This window comes from Rhinichthys klamathensis, unplaced genomic scaffold, assembly GCF_029890125.1.
Source record: "Rhinichthys klamathensis goyatoka isolate OS25496 unplaced genomic scaffold, OSU_Roscu_1.1 h1tg000132l_1, whole genome shotgun sequence".
NCBI classification, from domain to species: domain Eukaryota; kingdom Metazoa; phylum Chordata; class Actinopteri; order Cypriniformes; family Leuciscidae; genus Rhinichthys; species Rhinichthys klamathensis.
In genome coordinates, this window is record NW_026606667.1 from 393,842 (window position 1) to 413,769 (window position 19,928).

A 19,928-nucleotide genomic window follows, 5' to 3' on the forward strand; every position below is an offset into this window, starting at 1 on the left:
CTTACAATCTTTACAAGTTTTGTCTAGTTTTTGTGAATCTCCACGTCTGACTGGTGTGTGTCAACCCGGCTCCTGAAGACTACAGTCGCCCTCCAGGAGCTGAATTTGACACCGCTGATCCATAACTGATGTCCACTTGTATTGGCTGTTCGTTCAAAATGCCCCAAGTCATAATTTTGAGACGTGGTAAAGTTATTATAGTATTCCTCTGGAAAGTTCACAAAACTTCACGCTTATGCAGAACAACTAATAACACTTTACAATAAAGGTCCTGTTAGTTACATGAACTAACAAAACAGTATTTGTTAATCTTTAAAGTTGATAAAAAATACAGCTGTTCATTGTTAGTTCATGTTAGCTGAGGTCCATATTAATAACAACAGATGCAACATTTGGAAACGTATTGTAAAGTGTTACTGAACAACTATTTCAATGTATATACAATGGCTCCTTGAATATTGGGCCTTTCACGGCTGTTTTATTGGCATGGAAAACATGTAGGATTATTTTGCCTAATGTTTTAATAACGGGCATCACTTTGTGCAATTGTAGATATGTTAGTAGTTAAAGTATAATAACTTTATAATTAATAAAAAAAAATGGAAAAAAAAATGGAAGCAACACTTATTGAAGAAAGTCAAACAACCATATCATTTTTTTTATGCGTTTATTATCGAGTCTTCGTATGTATGGCATAAAGACGTCCTCATGAGATGCAGAAGTCAATAGTTTCTTTTTATTGTGCTTGTAGTGTCACAGGTGCAGTCATTTATATTTCCAAAGAAATGATAAAAGACAAAAATAATAAGTAATAACCGTATGTACCAGTAGTCAGTATTCGTGTCATTGACCTTTGGGTGGCTCATTGAACGAAAGGCAAATCGCTGCTATTGTAAGGCAGGACAAATTGGGAGGGAATGTGTTTGTGGTGTTTTATGTTCCTTATTACTGTATGATATTATCATACGCCTCTGATTACTGATGATTATTGTGGTTCCACTTGCTTCACGTCTGGTTTTATTGTAAACAGCAGAGCAATGTGACACATGGACGCAATTTTATTGGATTTAAAATGCCTTGTCAGAACAAGCGTTTGGGATCATGGAAAACTGGCTTTAATATTTATGTGTGGAAAATAAGTCTTTTATGTCTGATGTTTGTTTGTTTTTCTTATTTGTTTGTTTGTTTATTCAGCCATCTCATGAATTGGGTTGAAGGATTTATTATGAATGTTATTAAGGAACTACAGCACCCAAAGATGAAATAAGTGTAGGAAATATTTCACTGCAAATACTATACAATGCACGAGTGTACAAAAATGACAATAGGGAAAATGTATGAAGATTTTGTTTGTTATATATTCTTGGGAGAACAAATACCTGAAATGATGTAACTGTACTCAAGATCCCAATAGTAAGCTTTTATTGCCAAGATGGACGGCAAAACTGATCAGCATCCACGTTGCCAAATTAAAGGATTAGTTCACTTTTAAAAAAACTTTTGCTGATAATTTACTCACCCCCATGTCATCCAAGATGTCCATGTCTTTCTTTCTTCAGTCGAAAAGAAATTAAGGTTTTTGATGAAAACATTCCAGGATTTTTCTCCATATAATGCACTTTGCTGGGCACCAAACGGTTCAAGGTCCAAAAGACAGTTTCAGTGCAAACTGTTCAAATGGCTTTAAACGACACCAGACGATGAATAATGGTCTTATCAAGCGAAACGATCGCTCATTTAAAAAATAAATAACAAAGTTTAAGTTTAATAATGTCAAATGCTCGCCTTGCTCTGTTCTGTGATGCACGTTCGTGACTCTCCTGTTCGAACTCGTTCATCAAAATGAACAAATCTTTTTTCGAGTCATTTGGTTCATTTAACGAACGAAATGAACGAATTGACTCGGAAAAAGATTCGTTCATTTTGATGAACGAGTTCGAACAGGAGAGTCACACAGAACAGAGCAAGGCGAGCATTTGAGCTTATAAAACTTAAACTTTGTTATTTCTTTTTTAAATGAGCGATCGTTTCGCTTGATAAGACCCTTATTCATCGTCTGGTGTCGTTTAAAGCCATTTGAACAGTTTGCACTGAAACTGTCTTTTGGACCTTGAACCGTTTGGTGCCCAGCAAAGTGCATTATATGGAGAAAAATCCTGGAATGTTTTCATCAAAAACCTTAATTTCTTTTCGACTGAAGAAAGAAAGACATGGACATCTTGGATGACATGGGGGTGAGTAAATTATCAGCAAAAGTTTTTTTTAAAGTGAACTAATCCTTTAACACGAACATCAGTAACTTGCCAACTCACTGACGAACAGGTCTGTCAGCCAATGCTTTTTCTGTGTTGTTTTTAATGCACTGGCCAAGTGCCCGAGATTTCCTTTTTTAGTCATTTTCTCACTCTTCTCTCACTTGTTATACGTTTCTCCATCACTGCGTGCAAATCAGCGATCAGAGCGGGATTACACCAAATCCTCATTTCCATGCGTCTCAATCCCTCAAAGCGTGCAGGTCTAAAACTGTCTGTTGGCTTGTTTAATGAAGTTTTCAGTGGGATGTTTCTCTCTCACACACACACACACACACACGCGCACACACACTACTGTATGCATAGGATTTCTTGCTGTACCTCATGCCTGTAATGTTTGCTGCTTCCATATTTTAGTGATTTGCGTCTATTAGCAACATATAGTAGTGTACATAGTAGAACTATTTATTAAGAGTGTTATACTTTTGTAAGTTATATTTTTTATTATGTAAGTTATTTGTACAATGGTCTTATAAATGTAAAATTTAGTTATAGGGGCTTTTGTATTATTTTTCTTTTATCCATTGCTAAAGTTGAAGAACAAATACAATAGTTCAGAATTATATATTCAATAATCTCTCTTTTTTTTTTTTTTTTGCAAATAGAAAACAAAAAAATGTCATTTTTGTCACAGAATGTCATTCAGTCACTCTGGAAATACTGCCACTAATGCAGTCGAGACATGATTGTAACTTCTATGTTGTAATATTGTAATTGTTTGTTAACACAGTACATTTATTCTATGGCATAAAGGAGAATGGGTTTCGGTTTTAAAAATGAAAATCAACTTCTGTGTACATTTCGAATGTCTCTTTAACATCCAGAGCTCACATGCATCAGCACTGGACAGGCGAAGAAAACATATTTCTGTGTTTGGCCTGCCAATGTGTGTGTCCAGGTGTCAAAATATGGACAAACACAGCAAAACATCAGTCAGAGTTTCTTGTCACTATTGGGAGTCCTCAAAGTTGACATATATTTCTTTGAAAAGTTGGTTGGATGGTGTGAAAAAAAAAACAAAAAAAACACGAATGGAATTGTATCAAGAGTTTTATAACAGTTTAATATGAATGTCTCAATTATGAAGATGTAAATAGTGATGTGAAAAAGTGTACCAGTTAAATTGCCTTGTATATTTAAAGAGATTCATTAGACACAACGATACATTTATGACCGTTATTTAAAGTTGAAACGCGCCACATTTACATCCTCTGTCTTGTACTTCAAGTGTCCTTTAATTTCAGCCAGTGTTTTAAATTCTCTTGAAACGGACGTGTGTGTGCCTCTTAAACCCATCTGTGTTTGGTGATGGTGATGCTGGCCATGTCTGCTCTTGACCTCACATTGCTAATAAATTATGACCAAAATTCTGTCAATATTTTGACCTTTGCTTGATTCATACACATAATGTATAACTCTATCCAGTTGAGGGGATTCCCAATCCACGACGTCACTAGTGTGGATAGAGTTGATGTCTTTCCATTAGAATTCACACATATATTTCTATCTGACATCTCGATTCAAGAAACAAGATGCATTTTAGGGTGCATACACATTTCCATAGATGATATATGTCGTGACATGCTTGTTTTTTGGGGTAACACTTTACAATACGGTTCTATATGTTAACATTAGTTTGCAATGCAATAGCTAACATGAAATAACAGTGACACAGTTTTATATTCATTCCCATGTATAATACATTTAGAGTGGCGTAAATTAACATTAGCTAAAAAACACATTAACAATGAACAGTATAGTCTATTTATATATTAACAAAGAAAATCTGCAATTGTTTTAATAAGCTGTTGTTTAATGCACTAATGTTAACAAATGTAATCTTATTGTACAGTTATATTTTGGTGCTTAACATATCTGATGTATCACTATTTGAAAAATGAATGACTATTTCTCCGTCATGTATTGTGTATAAATAAAGCACTGGTAACTACTGGTGTATCGTCCACTCTTTGACCATTCCAGCGTTTCGGGATTGGATTCGGTGTGTGTGTGGGATTTGGATGTGGAGAATGCAGGTTTTTTTTTACTCATTCGAGTTCACATGCATTAATAATAAACAGAACAATCAGGTAAATATGATCAAATATTTGGGTTTCATCCAACTTGGAAGAACCTGAACATGTAATTGAATGTTAAAGAAACATTTCCTGAAGAAATTAATGTTAGCAAACATGGTTGTTTGCTGTTTTGTGACTAATGGAACATCAATGCACTCATGTTTACATTTATTATATTGGTTTGAGAAAGTCAATATGTGATCTATTATTAAAGGTGCTGCTGCTGCTTCTTCTAAGACCAGATTTATAACAGTAACTCGTCCTATCTATCAGACTTACGGTTTTCCTAAAAGTGATAATCCACAGAGTTTCATTAAAGGTTAAAACTTTTACTTTAGCTAAAGCATGTTAGCAATGTGTTAAAACATGCAAATGTTATAAAATGCTAGCAACATGATTAAACATGTAAGAAACGTGGGAAAAATGTTAGCAACATGCAAAAATATTATCAATGTTGACACATGCTAACATGCTAAAACATTTAAGAAACATGTTAGCAACATGTTGAAAGGTTATCAATGTCTTAACATGTTAACATGCTAAACCGTAAGATTATCGTAACACATTAACATGTTAAAAACGTGTAAAAACATAACAAAACGTTATCAATGTGTTAATATGTTAACATGCTAAACCGTAAGAAACATGTTAGCAACGTTAAAATGTTATCAATGTGTTAACACATTAACATGTTAAAAACGTGTAAAAACATGTTAACAAACATGTGAAAACGCTATCAGTGTGTTAAAATATTTAAAAACATGTAATCAACAAAACATTATAAATGTTAACACATGCTAACATGTTAAAACATGTTAGAAACATGCAACAACGTTATCAATGTGTTATGAACATGCTAAACGTAGGAAACATGTTAGCAACATGCGAAAACCTTAGCTTTGTGTTACATGCTTACTTGCTAAAACGTGTAGGCCTAATAAACATGTTATCAACAAAACATTATCAATGTGTTAGCACATGCTTATATGCTAAAACATGTTAGAAACATGTTAGCATCATGCAAAAACATTATCAATGTTAATACGTTAACATACTAAAATATAAACACGTTAGCAATATATTAAAACATTATTGATGTGTTAACACATGCTAACATGCTGAATAATAAGAAATATGTTAACAACATGCTAAAAACAATGTGTTAAATCAAGCTAGTGATGTGGTAAAACATGCTAGCAATATGTGAAACTATGCTAACATGCTAAAACAGGTCAGAAATATTAGCAAAGTGCTAAAACACACTAGCAGCTTGTTAAAACATTATGAACGTGCTAAAGCATGCAATAATTTTGTTAAAACATGCTAGCAATGTGCTAACACATGCTAGTAACTTAGAATAATCTAACAATGCATACAAAATTGATTACTTCTCTACTATATAGTATGTGAAGAACAGTACGCCAAAGTATGTCCAGTAGGCAAAAATTACCCAGATGGCCTTCTACTTCCGGTGAAATGACGTGCTACTTTAGATGTGATATATATATATATATAATGTTTTTGTTTTAAGTCTGATTAAGGAAGGCCACTGCTTTGGTCCCTGAGATGCTTCACAATGAGAAACAGACCACAGACATTTCTTCTCTTAACACACAGACTTGGCATGGCTGTAGAAGCAAGAACTTTGATCAACTGAAAATGACTGATCACTTTTACCTGTTTTCAGCCATATAACCCTTCTGTGTCTCCTTAAAGATCAATCTCTGAATGAGAATGTGCATAAAAAAAGTAGGTATATACTGTATTTGAGCCTCTAAATTAATCTTGAGCAATTTAATTTACGAGGGCTTGATCACTAGGTTTCATAATGGTAGACGGAGAAGTCTCAAGTTTAAGATGGATCTCTCAATAGAAAGAAAGGAAAAAGACGCAAAATTAACTCTTTCCCTGTCTGCGTCTTTTAGAAACATTCCCAGTTACCTCCAGCATTTATGATAATTTTCACAAAAACTTCATGGCCCCCAGAATATTGTGTTGTATGAATATCTGTACATGCAATATATCAAAAGAAAGAACAGTCCCTCTGCTTGTAAACAAACAAACAAACAACATTTTAATCTAGCCTCATGCATTCCTTTTTTATCAACACTTGAATGTTGTAAAAGTTTGTAAAAAAAAAAAAGTGAAAATTGTAACAAAAAGTGGAGAAAATCGCGTTTTTGTCAAAGACTACAACATGCATAAGCAATGCATTTATTGCTTGTTTCTGTTTTTTTTCCAGTGTTTTGATCCAGAGATTTTTTTGTTATTTCATAAGATTCGTTATAGCGCCCCCTACCATATAACCGTGAAAACATGGATTTCCGGAAAATTCTGTCTGTGGCGGGGAAAGAGTTAAAGCCACTCTTGCGCTTATACTCCAAGAGCGGTCATAAACTGTGCTAAATTAGCTTTAGCATTTACTCTCATGTATAGATTAGTAAAACAAACACATTATGTATGGTTCCTCAATCATCAAAACAACGTAATGCTGGGGCATATTGAACTACATCCAGGAAACAAATGCAGTTCTTTAAAGTTTGAGAGGAACATGTTCATGTAATCTGATCTATCACAACGCTATCCTTACCTCTCTCCTGTGACAAATCTGCTAGTGTCTTTAATCCGATCGCCTCCTCACATCTACTTACTGAATTTAAGAGAGTCTCACATTGGCCTCTTTGATGGATGTGGATCTCCCAGTCATATCCCCTGGGGTTTGTACAAAAAAATGTTAACTAAAACCATAAAGTTTTCCTGCCCCATGCTTGCTAATAACTAAAGGGCAGGTCTACTGGATTCACTACATGGGGAACTACTTTTTAGTAGGGGTGTAACGCTACACAGGAAAAAAAAAACGGATTGGGATGTACCTTGGTTGTGAAGTCATGTTTCTTCAGGAGAAAACAAAGGCAAACCATGTTTTGTGTTTGTTTGGTTTACTGAACAAAGCATATCTCATGTTGTATCCTGCACTTATCCGGCTCTGTGTGCTTCGTTATGTGTTCGACACCATCAAAGTATACAATATTGTGCCATTTCAGTATGCTTATGTTTACCATTACACCTCTACTATTTAGCATGATATTTACATGTTAAGTCACTTTTGTTCAACTTAAGTCAAATGGGTTAGGAAGGTAGAGGAATTTAGAAGAAACAATGCTAAGTTGAGTTTAGTTGGTTACAAAATTCCTAAGTACCCCGATCAAAATTCGTATCCTTCAAATGAAGACATGAACTAATAATTGGAAGTTATAAATAAAAAGGACCCTAGGTGTTCACACAATGTACAGGAGGTCATTTTACATGGAAGACACCATCTACAGGAAGCTAAATATCCCTGAACTCTCAGATATATATTATGTATGCTGCTGTTGTGGCTATGAGACAATTGTACCAGTCGCATCGAGAGATTTCAAATGATTCAACACATGCATGTGAAAATAACTGGTTTTGACAAGTACATTATGTTTTGCATGTTAAGTTGTGCATATGTATTGTGTTTATGCTTATTCCAGACGTACTGTAAGGCCGTGACACACCAAGCCGAACACAAAGAACTAGCGGCGACGAAAGCCGAAAAACCTATGCTTGAACACGCCAAAAGAACTACATCCGACTCCCGACTAGCATATGTGTCCTGCACCTGAATGTATGGAAATGACTGTCTGTATCAGCGGGAATCAATAGTCTACACTCACCTAAAGGATTATTAGGAACACCATACTAATACTGTGTTTGACCCCCTTTCGCCTTCAGAACTGCCTTAATTCTACGTGGCATTGATTCAACAAGGTGCTGAAAGCATTCTTTAGAAATGTTGGCCCATATTGATAGGATAGCATCTTGCAGTTGATGGAGATTTGTGGGATGCACATCCAGGGCACGAAGCTCCCGTTCCACCACATCCCAAAGATGCTCTATTGGGTTGAGATCTGGAGACTGTGGGGGCCATTTTAGTACAGTGAACTCATTGTCATGTTCAAGAAACCAATTTGAAATGATTCGATCTTTGTGACATGGTGCATTATCCTGCTGGAAGTAGCCATCAGAGGATGGGTACATGGTGGCCATTAAGGGATGGACATGGTCAGAAACAATGCTCAGGTAGGCCGTGGCATTTAAACGATGCCCAATTGGCACCAAGGGGCCTAAAGTGTGCCAAGAAAACATCCCCCACACCATTACACCACCACCACCAGCCTGCACAGTGGTAACAAGGCATGATGGATCCATGTTCTCATTCTGTTTACGCCAAATTCTGACTCTACCATCTGAATGTCTCAACAGAAATCGAGACTCATCAGACCAGGCAACATTTTTCCAGTCTTCAACTGTCCAATTTTGGTGAGGTCTTGCAAATTGTAGCCTCTTTTTCCTATTTGTAGTGGAGATGAGTGGTACCCGGTGGGGTCTTCTGCTGTTGTAGCCCATCCGCCTCAAGGTTGTGCGTGTTGTGACTTCACAAATGCTTTGCTGCATACCTCGGTTGTAACGAGTGGTTATTTCAGTCAAAGTTGCTCTTCTAAATTGCATTAATGAGAAATTGAACAGGTGTTCCTAATAATCCTTTAGGTGAGTGTATATTTGCAATTCGAAAGGAGGAACCCAAGCTAGAACTGCAGATATACAAACCTTAAACAATTGCTTGCTTACCATTTGAGTATTGTCAATCATGCTGATTGCTTTCTTCATTCCAGGCGGCTCATGTTGTTATGCAAATGTAAGATGCTCAGGTAACAGCCGTCTTGACTTCTTTGCTCGCTTTTATTCTCGACACTGACTCATTGGTCAGTCCTCAAGTCCTTTAAAACCTTTGGTTGTCTTGCCATGCTTTACACATTTGACTTCTCTCTCAATGACGGTGGACCAATGGCATTGAGAAACAGTTTTACCACTTAAAGGGGAAAGTTGATGGCACCCAGCATTGACTTACATAGCATTTTTTTTCCTACTATGTAAGTCAATGGGGTCCGTCAACTGTCTGGTTACCAACCTTCTTCAAAATATCTTCTTTTGTGTATGACAGAAGAAAGAAACTCGTACAGGAACAACATAAGGGTGAGTAAATGATGCCATGGGTGAACTGTCCCTTTAAGGCAACCAAGGAACTCATAGACAAAATGCTGCAAACAAGATGCTTAAGAGGCAACAGCATAAGTTATGAATATTTTAACTTCTGAACAGTGCAATTTGAGTTTTCCCCTTCATCTTACAGATTCTGCAGCAGGCGTTGTGTTCTACAATATAGATTGCCGTGAGGTAGTGTAACAGGTTTTTATTTTTCAATATTTAATTGACCCTTCACATATTTTAGATAAAACTTCTTGAGATTCTATATACATATTTAATAGACCCTTCACCCCACCCCCCCACACACAAAAAATCATATTCACTTATTACATACTGCATTTACAATTGTATGTACAATAGCATAATTAACTATCACAATGTATATAGCATGGAATATAGCAACTTACTTACTGAAAATGTGTTGAGGCGAAGTTCTTACCATTTCTTCATCTGTGTTTTCAACAAACACACATTGTTCCCAGACAATCATTTACAGAAAAGTTCAGGACAATTCTGCTTTCTTTCGTACCACAACCCTTTGCCAAATACATTAGATGATTCACTTTGATGAAATCTGTTGGTCTGATTTGCCTTTCATTTCTTTGGACACTGTAAAGGAACATTCTTTCGGCTAAATATAATATGTGTTAAACGACAGGACTATACTTGTTCTCAAAAGCATTTTTTTTGTATTCTTAGTCAGTTCTCTCAATTAATTGTGGCAAAACTATAAAAAGATTAATAGACTTGAATAGAAAAGAAGGAAAACCACCGAGAGATCATGTTCTCGTCTTGCTTGGCTAAGTATTCCAAGAGATATGTTTGCAAAATGAGTATCAGGGAACCTGGTTTGAGTTCTGCAGCACCATGCAGTTGAATTCTTACATTTATAAATAGTCCGTCAGTAGGGAAGTCCTTGCAAGAGACACACACACAAAAAAAAAAAAATGAAAAAAAAAAAAATGATAATAAATCATTCCGAGGCTCTGCATTTGGAAAACTCCAAAAAGAAAAGAAAAGAAACAACAAAGCCTCCTCTCACAGTCTCAAAGTCTTTTGGATTTAGAAAAACGAAAAGCCAAGCGTGAGACCATAAGAGAGAAGGTCAAGTCTCATCGTAATTTTGACTTTCCGTATATGTTGCGTTGCACTGATATGACTTTCTCCAGACAGGCTAGCCGGGTTTCGTGAAGTGAACTGTGCCATAGAGTGCCGCCAGGTCTCGTGCCATCGCTGCGACACAGCATGTACGGGACGCTCTCGGTTCGGCTCTGGATGAAGCCACTGCGGAGGAGCGAGCGACAGAACAGACTGATCCGATCCGTTCGTCTCAGGATCAGGTGAGCCTTCCTGTGGGGGACAGAGAGAGTGTGTGAGTGTGTGTGTCGAGTTCAAGCCAGGATCATTGGAAACACTACATGACAGAACCTGAGAAGCTTTGCTCTACGCAGTCAAGTACTGTATTTCCAATGAGCCTTGATGGCCATTTTCATGCATTGCTGCAATATCTCTTATGATCAGTTCAATTTTTAGTGTAATTGACTTAAAACTGGTCGTTGTCAGTATGGTATCCAACATGCAGAACACTATTGGTTTGGGATGCAACAAGAAAACAATCAAGATTAAGGACAGATTAAGGCCAAATTATTTTCAACCTTTGTATGAATTTACAAGTTTAGTTTAGGTTTTCAAATGTCAAAACAGAATAAAAAGGCCCATCCATGATTTCAATTATTTTAACCGTAAAAATGTTTGAAACCTTAATGATTAATAATGATGTGAACAAGGAAAAATAACAATAGCGATTGCTTTTTTCTAAAAAGTGTTATCTTGACATCATTAGAATATATTAATCTTTTCATTTATACTATACGACGTATATAATAAAATGCCATTACTAATACAATTTTATTAATGGATACAATGGGCTTGGTGGGGGAAAAAAAAGGAACAAAGATTTGAATGTGGTAAAACTACACAGTCCATTATAAAATTGTGTCTGCTCAGCAATTACATTTTTATCTTTTTTTAACACAAAATATGATGAAAATGTGTTTTGAAGGGATTTTTATAAAACACGTGGCCTGTTTTAGGAAAATCATTACTTACTTAAAGGGTTAGTTCACCCAAAAATAAAAATTCTGACAGAATTTTCATTTTTGGGTGAGCTAACCCTTTAATGTTATCCTAATGCAAAGCCTGTGTTGATATTCATAAAGATTATTGTATCCTTACACAAAGGGAAACCTAACTGTAATTGGTGGTCTCTGTTTCATTCCTCCTGCTGGTTCTGCCAGCGAACAGATTACACAAACATTCACAGAGGGTTTAGGATGGCAACCTTCTGACGGCCTCAAACCAGGGGCCCGTGTAAGGCACTGTGCACACTTCCTCTTCGTGTCTTGCTTAAAAATATACAGGCTGTTCCATAAAAACCTACAAATTCTCAAACAACACTCAAGTAGCCTCTTCAATCAGAACTAACTTGGTTGTTCAAAGTCATTTGAGAATTTCTTCAATCAAAAACGAGACCCAAAAGTAATTTAAGTGTATGTACAGTGTGAAATCAGTTAGTTCCCCTTGTGAATAAGTGCACTTAAGTGTATTGAATGTGCACTTGTAGTTTACTTCAAATCTTAAAAGTACATTACATGCATAAAATATAACATTAATTAAATAAAAGGCCACTTAAGTGTACTGAGAGTACACTTTCATGACTATGGCACTTAAGTATACTTTTTAAAAAGTGCACTCTGTAATTTAGTCAAAATTAAAGTTTTATTTATTTTGTTAACTAACAAGCACTTGATTATATTATTAACTGTAGTGTGTTGTTTGATATGACATTTAAAGTTCATACATTCACTAAATTGCAACTTTACAAATGTGCAATTACGAATATTTATGAATATATGACATGTACTGTAAGTCTAATTAGAAATTGCATTGAAGTTTATTTTAGTTTACCATAAAAGCTTGTACTTTCGGCAATGCATTACATATTTCAAATATATAAAGTACTTAAGCGGATGAAACAAGAACTCTAAAGTTCAGCTAAATGCATGTAATATAAATGAAAATATGACACATTTTTATGTGTAATACAGTGTCCTTGTTACACTATAACTATAAATTGTGCGTAATTACATGCAACTAACCCTCAACCAAACCCTGATCCTAATCCTAACCGTATAGTAAGTACATGATAATTATTATTACACAATACTTAAATGCATAATTACACCTTAAAATAAAGGGTTACACTTTTTTTTAAGGTGTCATTGTTACAGTGTTATTATATATTTAAGTACTGAGTAATATTAAGCCACATGTACTTACTATAGAGTTAGGGTAAGATTGGGATTTGGTTGAGGGTTAGTTGCATGTAATTACGCACAATTTACTGTTAATACTATGGTAAGCACATGTAACATGTAACAAGGATACTGTAAAATAAAGTCTTACCGTATATTCTTTTAAAGTATAATAGAGCACTTTGTTTTTACAAGGGTCATCGATATCAATATGATCCACTAATGGTTAAAAGCCACAAAGGCTGCAATGAGAATAGCCTGAAGTATACTGAATCTGTCGGATACATATCTTAATTTTATGCCATATCTTGTTTTTTTTTGTGAAATTGAAAAGTGTGCAATTGTCTCTTGTCATAAAGATCTGATTAAAACAGGTTAGATTGTATTTAATGATGCAGAGAATGACTACAGCATTGATCGGTCATACTCTTCCTCACCTGGGTCCAAGTTCATCCTCACTTCTCCACACAAAGTCTCCAAACTTCTCGTAGTGTGAGTTGTAGTGGTGCTGTACGCGATACAGCAGTGGCGGGGCGATCTCCATCAGGGTGTTGTAGGCCGTCTGCTGCTCCTTTCCACTGGTGTAGCCGTTATACAGGTTGTACACTTTATCTGCGATCTCTGTTTGAGGAGAAAGAAGGTCTGACATCCAAAAACTGAACCGTCTCTATTCTGTGAAAGCTTGTTTCCGCCACTGAATGGTCATTGCACATTTTTATCTTGCAATTCTGACTGGAAAAAAGTCAGAATTGCAAGATATAAAAGCGCAGTTGTGAGTTATAAAGTCAGAACTTTGAGAGACTTTTTTTTCTGAAAATTTGCGAGTTTATATCTCACAATTACCTTTTGTAGTTTTTTATTCCGTTGCAGAAACAAACTTCCATAGTATTAAGAGAAATAGTCTAAGAAAATCTTCTGTTCTTTCATCTTTGGTGACAAATTAAATTCGGCCAGTGTTTTGTGAAATCTTGTGTAAAAGTACTTATTAGTAATATATTTTGAGAGAATATATTTAAGTGAAAACTGAATGCAATGTTTTTAATTTTTAATTATTTTTTTTTATTAAATGCAGTTGAACTTTAGTGTTTTTGACCCACTTACTGTAAGTAAAAGTTTTTCCTGTAAAAGCGCTTTCCTGTAGCTCAAACAGTAGAGCGTTGGCGCTCGCAACGCCGAGGTCATGGGTTCGATTCCCAGGGAAAGCAAAAACTGATAAGAATGTACAAATGTGTACCTTGAAATGCAATGTAAGTCGCGTTGGATAAAAGCGTCTGCCAAATGCATAAATATAAATGTAATGTAAATCTAAGTAGGACTTAGTAAAATCATAATTACCTTAAATTAACTTTAAATTTATAATCAAGTACTTGACATGTGCTTCAGTGTTTAAGTGTACTTGCTTAAAGCACTACAAAGGATTACTGAAACATTATTACAAAGTGCACTTTTTAAAAGTCTACTGAAGTGTGTTAAGGAGGTGTCATGAAAAGTGTAATCTCTTCAAGTACTTTCTATTATACTTTCAGCAGAGGCGGACAGAGTACAGAGCTTTGTTACTTGAGTAAAAGTACAGATACCCCTTGCTAAATTTTACTCAAGTACAAGTAAAAGTACTACAGTCAGATGTCTACTTAAGTAAAAGTACTAAAGTACTTGTTTTTAAAAGTACTTGAGTATCAGGAGTACAAGAGTAAATTTTCTAAATATTGCATTAGTAATCTACTGCCACAGTGCTTACATTTATGCACAGAAACGTCCTACATGGAGTTATGAAAAATTTTAATGTTAATACCTTGGAGAATGTAAAAGGAATTGAAAGTAAAATCAAGTCATTTTCATCTTTTTACCATGTTGCTTTATTTAATTTAATTAAATTTTTGGGGGGTCCCATCTTTAAATGCGGGGACAACACACACACACACACACACACACACACACCACATGTAAGGGTGGCGCTGCCAATAAAACACCTAAAAGCTGTCACAAAGAACCGGCAAAAGGAATGATTATGAATATGTAAAATATAGCAAGGAGATATTTTAATTGTTTATTAATAAACACTTGTTAATAAACAAGTGTTTTCTTTGTCAGTGTCGGCTAGATGAAGTTGACGATGCTGACTCGCGATATTCAGTAGTGACCGCGCCAGAGAGAAATGCACATTTCATACGGATTACATAAGCAGAGAGCAGTCTGTAGTCTGTTTTCTTTCGTTTTGAATTTTTCTGTTTAAAAGTAGACATATCTGTGAGAGGCATTTCGGTTCATTTATGAGACGAGATCCAGTTCACGTGCCGGCGCCTCCATTTCTTATCTATCGTCTGCTATTTACTTCTTATTTATTAAACCCAGGCAATTGGTTGATGAAACATTGATTAAAATTAAGATACAATTAATGCAAAACGAAATTCAGGTTAAAGAAAGGTTTTGTGTTTTCTGTTTGATGTCTCTGTGAAACTTTTAAAGCATTTTTTATGCCGCTTTCAGAGCGCTCACGTCCGTAACGGAGAACACGTCCATAACATTGTTTTTTCCTCATAAATGCAAACCCGAAAAATAAAATAAAACAAAATTAATATTTTATGTTCTGTGGAGACTGAGCGCCAACCCTTCTTCATTTGCTGGGTAGTAGCCTACTTTGGTTTGCGCAGTGTAATTCACATAATCAGTAAAAATATATTTTGCCTCCTAAAGTTTTTTTTTAAGAAATCAGAAATCCCTCGTGGCTACGCCACTGCCACATTTGAACCTGACTGTGTTAAACACACCACATACTCAAGAACATCAAACCAAATGCTTGGCTTACATAAATGTGTAATATAAAATCTGACCATGGAGTTGACTTTGGCGGAAAGCTGAAAGTGATTGCTGATAGGCTGTCCCAATCAGTGGCGCCTGCACAATCCAATCACGTTTGAGAGGGAAACAACAAATTGAGGGTTTCCGAGATTTTTTAATTTATTTTTTTACTCGGGTACTCACGGTTATGGATAGAAATGTATTGGAGTAAAGAGTACAATATTTGCCTCTCAAATGTACTTGAGTAAAGTCATGAGTACTCCCCAAAAATGATACTCGAGTAAAGTACAGATCCCTCAAAATTGTACTTAAGTACTGTACTCAAGTAAATGTACTCCGTTACTGTCCGGCTCTGACTTTCAGTAATTTAAGTACACTTCAAGTGCACATTCAATGCAATTAAACACTTCGTTTTCACAAGAGAATCTGAAATAAATATGAGATTTCCTAACATGCTTTGCATCATCACTTTATGAGGTAACAGTTTATTTTACAGTGTCATTGTTACATGTAGTTACTGGAGTAATAACTATAAATGATGCATAATTACATGCAACTAACCCTTAGCTGCCTATGCTATTGCGGGCCCGACATTATGGAATAGTTTGTCTAGATAATAGAATAAGATCTGCACCTGAAATCAATTTTCAAGTCACGGCTGAAAACCTACTTTTAACACTTGCTTGTTTTTTTTTTTGGTATTTATTTTATGAATGTTGTCTGTTTTCATTTTCTATTTTTTACATTTTTCTTCCACATGTCTGTCATGTTCATGTTTCATGATGTTTTGTAAATCACGTTGGTCAGCTTCGACTGTATAAACTGTGCTATATAAATAAACTTTGACTTGAACTTGACTTAGCCAAACCCTGATCCTAACCCTATAGTAAGTACATGCTATTATTACTCAGTACTTAAATGTGTAATTACACTGTAACACAGATACCTTAAAATAAAGTGTTACACTAAATATCTAAGTACTGAGTAATATTAATTAACTTCACGTATAGGGTTAGGGTAGAAATAGGGTTTGGTTGAGGGTTAGTTGCATGTAATTATGCATAATTTACTGTTCTGCTAAGTGCATGTTACATATGTAACAAGGACACTGTAAAATAAAGTGTTACCAAATAACCCTTTATGACTTTCATGGTAAGTCCTACTTTTCCTTTTCTTTGAGTGAACTTTCTGCAATTTTGACTTTGATATCGATTTTGAGTGCTCTTCTTCCCCGTGACAAGACCTGTGAATTCTGTTGGAGTAAAACCCTCTATGGATGACGTAATGGTAAACAGAAACACGAAGAGCTGCCACCTCGGATGGGTGCGATGATGACATGTCACGCGGCTCAATCTCTTCATTCACACGTGTGGATGGCGTGAAGGAGAACGGCTCTGTACCTTCAGCTTTGCTGTCATCCACCATCGGACAAGACGTGCGGACGGTCACGAAACTCGCGTCCGAACGACTTCCACGACTGTCCACCGCATAAAGAGTGAACCTAGAAGAGAGGACGTGAGGAAAAGACTGTTTCAGTGTGTTTCCTTATCTCTGTTTTTAAGCTCCATGGAACTGAGACATGGAACATTTACACCAATAAACAAATAGAGCAAAGTAAGCCAAATAACTTTGGGCTTCGGCAACATAAACACGGAATCTTACGACAAAATCATTAAAACCGAAAGGTGTCCCTGAACGAGTGTTTTCTGGAGTGCTTGTTTATGAGCCACAGACCACTAAAAGCACGCAGGCAGGGATTCCAGTGGATTCTGTTACGTTAGGAAATTGCGTGCATGACGAGCAAAAAAAAAAAAAAAAACGAAAAAAAAAAACAGTCATTACGGCTAATAGCAGCTTAAATGGGACTCCCACTTCCTCTAATGACGGAGTTCCGTTTGGCAAATAAAAAACACATTAAAGCTGCAGCTCAGCGTTTTCCCAGACCACCCAGCGCAACCTGCACTAACAGCCCTGACTCTGCTGGTAATGACACGCGGGTCACTGAGGTCACTGATGCGGACTAGTTATTATTTTTAACCAATATTTATTGTCCAAGACCAAAAAGTGTGATTTTTTTGGGCAACACAACTGTGAATAACACTTAGATGCTATTTGGCATGTTTGTCAGACTTTTCACCTGAGAAAGTAAACAAAGTTTTTTTTTTTTTGACAATCGCTTACTCTTGTTTTAAAGGGGTCATATAATGGTACATGCACTTTTACAAGTTGATTGTACTGAAATGTGTGTTGGCAGTGCCTGTACACAAACATCATATAATGATAAAAATCCATCCAGTGTTTTTGTTTTAATCTCCTTATATGTTTTCCCCTGCCTCAAATCAAGCCGTTCGACCGTGTGACGTCACACGCTCGGAAGCCCCTCCCACGATTGTTGATTGACAGCAGCGTTTCAACACAGACCCGCCCTCGCTCGTGAGAGCTGTCAATCATAGTCTGCGCGGACCGGCGCGGTCATTGTTGATATGCTGGAGCACTGTCTATGAGCAGAATGGCGTCTAAGCGATTGTGGTGTTCTGTTCTTGGGTGTAATAACGAACACAGTCATTTTAATGTTCCTAAATCCGAACCGCTGAAGACGCAGTGGCTGAGTTTGTTTTCGAAGGGAATATTCCCCACGAGCAACGTCAATGCTTTCATATTTGCGTGAATCATTTCACACCAGACTGCTTTATAAACGAGGGTCAGTATGAGCTGGATTTGCTAAGAACCTGCTCCTGAAAGGATCGGTACCAGATATTCGTGTTCCTGCTGAACCTCCAGAAGAACTGAAGTGAGTGTAACGTTTTATTAAACTTTATATTAATATATTAATCTTTGCAAATCGCTAGCTGCACGCTTCACAATGAATGCGTCTAAGGTTTACACTCAGGGTACATTACGGCATGTTTTCTATGTATGACGTTCTCAATATAATTCATAATCCCACGTTTATACTGAACAACGCGTTATGGTTATTGTGTTATTGTGTTACAAACGGTGTACGCACAGAACAGAGAGGCGGAGTCAGCAAAGCTCATTATCATTTAAAGTCATATACACTGAAACGGCGTGCTGAAAACAGAGCTGTTTTTGACCAGGTAAAATAAGTGTTTTCTTACAATACTAATGAGAATTTGTAATTAAAGTATATTACAAACTTTTAATTTAGACCCTAAAGAATCATATTAGCTTGTACAAAAATGGCATTATATGACCCCTTTAAACAAAACCAACCAATATTTAAATCGCTTAAAGGTGCTCAAAGCGATGTCACGCGTTTTTTAGGCCAAAACATTTTTTGTCACATACAGCAAACATCTCCTCACTATCTGCTGGCTGCCTGTCCCCTGAACACACTGTAAAGAAACGCGATCTCTGTAGACAGCCCAGGCTCCACAAACAGCAACAAAAACAAACTGGGCTAACCCGCTCCACGAAACATGACAAACAGTTCCAGCCAATTACCGACAAGAAGGGTTTGGGGGCGGGGTTTGGGGGGTTAGTGCGCGGATGAGGAGAAGGGAGGGTCTAGCTAGCCTCCGTTTTGTTTGACAATACTTTAAACGTCAACAAGAAGTGACGTCACCCGACATCGCTTAGAGAACCTTTAACATATCAATACCAACCAATATTGAAATATCTTAAAGATATTAAGATATTAAGACCTATTATGCTTTTTTTCCATGTTCATCTTTCTTTAGTGTGTAATGTTGCTGTTTGAGCATGAAGTCCCTCCGGCAGGAGTTCTTCTCTATATTAGTGTCAGTGTTTCTGATTTCCTGAAACGCCTCCATTGTGTTCTTGAGTTTCTTCCGGGAACGTCACAATATTCCTCATTATAATAATTAATACGCAGAATAAAGGGGCGGGGCCTGGTTGAGTTAGTTAGTAGTGTGTTAAACTGGTGGTTATGAAAAGGGGCGGGACATTTCCCAAACACACTCAAAGCGCTCGACCAATCACAACACACCGCTCCAGCCGGCCAATCAGAGCACAGTGTGCTTTTCAGAAGGCGGGGCTTCATAGAGACAGGAACTAAACAGAGCGTTACTGACAGACTGGGAAGAGAGGAGCCGCAACAATGGAGAATATGAGGGAAATAATCAACATTCAAGCATGAAACCCTGTTCTAGTAGAGCCAAAACCAATACTTTGTGAAAGGGCATAATAGCTCCTCTTTAATTGCCTTTGAATGCTCACACATGTGCTCGAGTCATTGCAGCTCTAATATACGTATGCTCGACAACACTATATATACATTATAGATCTGGACCAAATATATTCGGAGGACTCATTTTATATTGTATCATATCATTCTGTTTTGTGAATATAGTCCCAGCTACAGTTGCAAC

At 36.5% G+C, this 19,928-nt stretch overlaps 1 protein-coding gene across 1 annotated transcript in view; it reads right to left on the reverse strand.

Moving 5' to 3' along the window:
• Positions 1-10,429: 10,429 nt before the first annotated feature.
• Positions 10,430-19,928, reverse strand: part of LOC130089428 (astrotactin-2-like) — a 482,727-nt gene continuing 473,228 nt past the window's right edge. The window contains exons 21-23 of the mRNA XM_056256733.1: positions 16,977-17,077; positions 13,215-13,398; positions 10,430-10,813 (exon numbers count right to left, since the gene is read on the reverse strand). Coding sequence (XP_056112708.1) covers positions 10,576-10,813; positions 13,215-13,398; positions 16,977-17,077 — 523 coding nt within the window. The 3' untranslated portion in view covers positions 10,430-10,575. The remainder of the gene's footprint in view (positions 10,814-13,214; positions 13,399-16,976; positions 17,078-19,928) is intronic.